Genomic DNA, 6,564 nt, shown 5'->3' with positions numbered 1-6,564 from the left:
ACTAAATGCGATAGGTCGACGTTGATTTAGGTCGAGAGTCGAGTTTGTTTTGGGCAAAATGGCAAGTATGGCGACCGTTAATTTCGCTAAGAAGTTGCTCCCTGTGATGAAACCGTATGTAATTCCGAGGTGGGTAAAAATATTTATGACTTGAAAACTATTTAAGCCTGTAGCTAGTTTTTTTTATACTACCGTTTGGTTATAGTTACCGAAATCCAGCCCTCTTTGGCTTCTTGATTATCGTCTGCTTTTCCTGCTTCTGTTCAGTTAATCTGACCACTTATGCTTAAATGTTGTTTTTAGGTTGTCACTAAGTACCTCTGGAGTGAAACTTGCTGTTTCTGATGATGCTGGAAAGGTTAAAGAAGCCCCAATGCTGGATTCGCAAGCTATTGTTATGAGCAAAGATGAAACTTCTCACCAGAAACGAATGTCGGGCCTAATTACCATTGACACTCCGGTAATTCACCCTTATATCTCCTAATAGCCTTAGGAATATTTATATTTTCTGTGCTGTTACTTCTCCTTGAATAGCTAGGTGCTCATGGTTGGATATAGCCTAAGCTGCCCAATTCACAATTCTGTATCCACTTACTCATAGTAAATGCTGAGTCCTTTAATTTTCATATTATACTGAGGCAGTAAGACCAATGCTACTGGAATATTAAATGCAAGACTTAGTAAAGATATATTTAAGTTTTTCAAGAAGTCAACCAAACTTGTATGAAAAGACTGCCAGTTAATAATGTGAGATTTGAGTATTCTCTCTCCTTATGGCCTCTCATTCAGGGCAACGCTCAATGTTTTAATGAATAGTTTGACTAATAGTAGGTGATATGATTTCAGCCGGACGTTAAGGAAATAACTGGAGTACCGGAGGAGCACATAAAAAATAGGTTTGTCAGGATCTATAAACCAGCAAAGAATGCTATGCAATCTGGAACTGACAACACTCTTAATTGGGAAATGGAATTTGAGACCCGGGAAAGATGGGAAAATCCCTTAATGGGATGGTCATCCTCGTAAGTAATTTCTTATGAATTTCGTGTTACTTCATAATAATTTTGGTGTTGCCTGTGGACTAAGTTTGTCATGAATGAAATTCTTTCAATTATAACCTTAGTAAATTGGGAAAGGGCAGTGATAATGAGCCATACCGTCTTGGTTAAAGCTCATATAAGTAGTTGCTTAATATTTTTACAATTTTTATTGACTAACTTGCTTCTTGGGGTCAGTTTGATCACTTGGGGAAAAGGCACAGGATAAGCATGAGGTAGCTGTCTCCTTTACAAATATACTATGTAAATTTGCAGCTTTATATTATTTAATATCACCCAATTTCAGTTGTCTAAAAATGTATTGTAAATGAGAATCTCCAAGAACCGATTCATGTTGAAGTCTTGCATTAGGAATATCTCAGCATATTGAGCAATGATGTTAGGGCTTGAGTTACGATCTGACATATGTATTTTATCGCTGTACCTCTCGTTGTTAACTTTAACTCTCGCGAGGCTTCTTGTGAAGTCACCTCAACTTTGAGTAAAAACTCATGAAACAACCAAGGTTCTTTCTCAGCACAGCCATCTTTATTACTTCCCAGGAAAGAAACTGATTTCCATCAGATATGACACTAATTTCCAACAGGTTTGATGCACTGCATTTCCTCTTCCTCTGAATCCATTTTGAAATTTGAAACAGCTGGAAAGCAGTTGGAAAGGTCCAATACGGCGGCTGTTTTCCTACTCATTTCCTGGTTTGGGTGGTTTGAAACTGGTTTCCACCATCCTACAGATTTGAATCTGGTTTCCTCATTTTAGCTTATTTGAATCTGATTTCCTCCTTACCGAATTGAATCTCATATATGACTCGATTCTAACCTCCTACGATCCTCTGATATGAGTCATTTCCATTAATTCTAAGCTTCACAGATATTAGCTGTACTCACCCAACGTTCCTACCTTCTCATATTGGATCTCGGTCTTCAATCTGGATGCATACTCTGCAAAGTGGAAAGGGAGTAATTAAAACTTACCTTAAAATTTACTAAACGCAAGTCTCCCATCACAATAAAATAACAAAGGCTCTTTTTTTACAATTAAAATACATATTCATCTACTTTGGTAGGATATACTCAAAATCTCAATTGCGGAATTCCAACTACTAAAGAAATATTCATGTAAACATAGAATTAACAGATGAAATCAGGGGATTTAGCACAGGTTAACCTTTTCCCTACTGTACACGTACATATACGTGTGGACGTTTCCTGACCCGGGAGACGACGGGCGTATATATACGTGTGAGATTTACCCGGCCAGGAGATCGAAAACCGTATAAATAAGTTTTCTAGCTCCCCCCCTTTTAGGACGGTCGTGGGTTTACGACGTCTTTGTCTCGGGACCCAACGCTTCGGGGTTTAGGATTAACCCTCGGAATCCGGGAGCAGGTACCCGGACCCTTCGTCTTTTAGAACCCCTCTCAGCGGTACGGGACAGCGGTCATTCAATTGTTTATACAGTCAATTTTCGAAATAAATATTTGTTCATTTCTCAAGAAATATACACTAAGAATTGAATTATTTGTCTTTTGAGCATCATTGACAATTTTTAAACGAAATTCTACGATAAATATTAACTTATATCTCGAGTTATGTATAAACATCAATATGGAAATTGTTGCTGCGTTAAATGCGTTAATAATGGCCTTAGAAATTCGTTTAAAATTTGACAATGCTCAAATAAAAATGAAAAATTCAATTCAAAGTCTGTAATTTACGTGCAAGCAACAATTATCCATTCGCTAAATACGTATGAGCAATACATAAGTTGACCGCGAACCAATGCCGCAGGTATGGTCGTAAACCCGGAAAGGAGGGAGCACAACTACTCTTGGAGTCCGAGATAATGCAAAGTCCCTGCGTGGAGGGGTCGAAAAAGGTTCAGCGAGACCCTTCTTAACGAATGCCCTCCAAAAATGCTCCGTACCACGAGAAAGAAGAGTCTCTTGGGGCTCAGTATAGCAGTCATGCTAAGTCGAAAACTCCGCCGTCTCGAAAGGGTTGAATAAGACTCATATTAATAAATGCCTTTTCCTCAACCAACAACTTAACAACCACAATCCAGACCAGGGGCACAGCTAGGAATTAAGGCTGGGGGGGGGGGGGTTTAGGTGTAACTAATACTGGGGTGTGTGGGGGCATAGAATACCCACCAGGATAAGTGGTAGGTGCGAGATTAATAAATTGCGGAATTAGGTAAACGGTTCAAAATGTTGAGTTTTATGGCTTTCTGAGTGGTATTTAATCAATCCTTACACTATTCAGTTAGTAATATCAATCCAATTAAGTAAAATGGATGAAACTTAAAAATTTCTCTGAGCTCTGGGGAGGGGTTTTAACCCCCAAAATCCTTCCCTCGCTGCACCACTGATCCAGGCAACCACATGCACATAAACATAATATCTGTATCGGCATTGTTGTATTTGATGGATATCTTTGCTAGGTAGGTGGCAGCACCATGCCCATTGTATTTTTTTAATGGGAAGTAAGGATTTTGCGTAAGCCAGAATAGCTGCTTTAAATTGCATGCTCACTTCATTTGCCGTTGTTGGTGATAATGAATTCCAATAGGTGAAATAATGTCAATGCAAAATTCGGAAGATGTACAGTAAATTTTATTTTCATATGAGTAAACATTACCTTTGAATTATTTGTAAGGCAGCTATGTCCATGTTTCCTAATTTATGCCATTATTTTGACTTTGGTTATGATTTTGAAATAAATTTACTTATTGAAACCTCAGAAAAATTAATGTTCGATTTAGTGCAACTATGAAGCCTTTGTGTGGATGGTTTCTGCATCATACTCATTTCAAGAGAGTATCAAATTAATTTTTGCATTGTCAATTCTTCAATTCATGCACTTGTAGAAAACACTTTCAAATCAATAAATGAGGAAAAGTATTTCAAATGATTTTTAATTCAGAGTCAAAACAGTTCACGCGGAAGACAGATAAAAACTTGTTCCAATGGAAAAAAGATTCAAATCACTTTCTCCCACTCCACGAATACAATGCATACAATAAGTAATAAGCAATGTTGATCCACAGCACTGGGACCAAGTCTAAAATGTGCATGAAGAGATTCTGAGTCGAACGCAAACTACACAATATGTTTTAGAAAGCATGCATCATGTCACGCAAGCACAAGTTTACTTGCCGCGCGACGTTTAACATGTTGCGTACGGATGGCGAGAATTCTCGTAATTTTTTCCCGAACGTTCCGGACAGACGACGAAGATTCTCGTCATTTAGGCGCGTCAACCTAAACAATTTTAAAGCGTACAATATGTAATCGTTAGTACGTTTTCAGTTGTTGTTCGTTATTCATAATGAATTGTTGCATCATAGCGTTTGATTGGGTAAAGTTATATTCTAAACATTAGCTTTTTAACCATGTTTAAACCAAAGGCATTACGCCCTAATAGGCACATATTTCCAAATCGGCATTTCTAGGAATTTAAATACCCCAGTATGCACCGTGTTAACTAGGGGTGAGAATTTTTTGTTTGCATTCAATGCCAGCGGACCAATTTGACTCCAGCCATGAATTTCCTTGCTGCCACCGTGATGTGGTGAACATGTGTTGCCCAAGCATCTTCCGTCGGTGGACTACAGTTTATTTTTGCATTCAATGCAAGTGGACCACTTTGACTCCAATCCGTGAATTCACTTCATGCTACTCTCAACACTCACCATTACAGGTGCATGAAAGGAGGCCATGAAGTTTACGTTCGGCACAGATAGAGTGACACACTACAAACATAATATGTATAGAAAAATAAAAAAACATAAATAACTTCTTGTTAATAAGTCAAAAACTTGTTTTGGCTTCCTTACCCGATTACTCCTTCTGGGTTTAATGCAGTCATATTTGCCACTAGGGGGCAAATATGCCTTACTATTTTTTATTTGAACACTTACAGGCAAAAGGAGTTCTTTGTACTAGAGTGATACTGAAATAAATAGAAAGAGAAATATATGAAAAAGGTTCTTAAACTCTCTCCCTCCCACCCCTGCCACAAGTCTGGGTGGGGGCAAGGGGTTGTCGTCCCCTCTCCTTCTGAAATGTGAGAAATAAAGACAACATAAAATTCCATAGTTTGAGTTGGTTTAATCAATCATGCATGGCTTCAACACGCAGAGATTCTTTTTCATATACCAAATTACATATTTCTTTAAACTTGTATGTGAAATGTCATGGGTTAATATTGGGGATGTGCGAGTAGTGCTTTTCAATCTCGAGTCGAGTTGAAAACTGTTTGCGAGTATTGAGTCGAGTCGAGTTTGGTCATTTCTGAAGCTGGCAATATCATACTATATATGCCACAACTTATTCTCATTTTCAAATCCCTTTGTGAATATTCTTTACTGAATGCTTAGCTTGATATAAAAAGAAAAAGATGATGAGAAATGTTGTGATTTAATCTAATCACTCGTTAAATCAATCACAGACTTTCAACGAAGTCTAATTTATTAACACATAAGACATATTACATACTCAGTCTTACAACGTAATGTGACCGTGACGTACTGAGCGGTGACTACGACTGCTCACGACTCACTCTGCCCAGTCCCTGTGCGCCACAGGTGCTGGTGGCCATTATGTGAAACACACCTTTAAGGCACTCACAACAAGGAATGTTGATGGTAATTGTGCCAGTATTAGGAGATGAATGAAAATCAAGGTATCTTGAATTTTCCATCATTACTATTGAAATAAATTAACCTGTAGTAATATGTGCTCAATTTAATTAATATATATGCATCCAAACTGCCAGAAACAGCCCTGAATAAAAGCATTTGCACCATTGTAATAATGTTTCATGATAGCACTTCCTGTTGGCAGATTTCTAAACTTAATGGCCTCAACAGCTCTGTAACCGAAACTACTCAACTCGACTCGACATTGTAATGCTACTCGAATCACTCGAGTCGAGTACCAACTACTCAACTAGAATTTTCGAGTACTCGCACATTCCTAGTTAATACATGTACATTATTATCATCTATAAGCTTGACTTTTTTCCCCATATTGTTAGTTTTTTATCTAGGTGTAACCACAGATTTTTCTGATGGTGTAGTTTCTTTTGTTATATGAAATTGATATTATTTTTCAATTAATTTCAGTGGTGACCCACTGTCAAACATGAAGGTCAGTTTTGGCAGCAAGGAAGAGGCCATTGATTTCTGTGATAAAAATGGTTGGAGGTGGTTTGTTGAGGAGCCAGTAGAAAAGGCGCCAAGAGTGAAGTCATACGCTGTCAACTTTTCCTGGAACCGAAGAACCAGAGTTAGTACGAAATAAGAGATTTTGTTTCAAGGGAATATAGTCTGTACATACTTCAATTCATTGTATTTAAATTAGAGTCCCAATAAAGTTACAAATTGGCAAATTGTTGACTGATAAGGCATTTTTATGGCACATTATTTTGTTCAATTTTTTAGGTCAAACCTTTTCACACCTAAAATTTCAAATGTATGTCTGAAAAAATTTTGAAATTTATTT

The 6,564-nt window shown here is 37.6% G+C and overlaps 1 protein-coding gene across 1 annotated transcript; it reads left to right on the top strand.

The window, feature by feature from the left end:
- The first annotated feature begins 19 nt into the window (after positions 1–19).
- Positions 20–6,469, top strand: LOC124168789 (NADH dehydrogenase [ubiquinone] iron-sulfur protein 4, mitochondrial). Its single transcript, XM_046547099.1, has 4 exons — positions 20–129; positions 304–460; positions 847–1,022; positions 6,186–6,469. The coding sequence occupies exons 1-4, from the start codon at positions 59–61 to the stop codon at positions 6,361–6,363; spliced, it is 582 nt and encodes a 193-aa protein (XP_046403055.1). The 5' UTR covers positions 20–58; the 3' UTR covers positions 6,364–6,469.
- Positions 6,470–6,564: the final 95 nt, after the last annotated feature.

This window comes from Ischnura elegans, chromosome 12 (genome assembly GCF_921293095.1).
Source record: "Ischnura elegans chromosome 12, ioIscEleg1.1, whole genome shotgun sequence".
In the NCBI taxonomy this organism is placed as follows: Eukaryota; Metazoa; Arthropoda; class Insecta; order Odonata; family Coenagrionidae; genus Ischnura; species Ischnura elegans.
This window is presented reverse-complemented; position numbering and strand designations above follow the sequence as displayed.

Coding starts and splice junctions, on each gene's coding strand:
- LOC124168789 (XM_046547099.1), top strand. CDS start 59: ATGGCAAGTATGGCGACCGTTAATTTCGCTAAGAAGTTGCTCCCTGTG. Junction 461..846: donor TAATTACCATTGACACTCCG/GTAATTCACCCT, acceptor ATATGATTTCAG/CCGGACGTTAAGGAAATAAC. Junction 1,023..6,185: donor TTAATGGGATGGTCATCCTC/GTAAGTAATTTC, acceptor AATTAATTTCAG/TGGTGACCCACTGTCAAACA.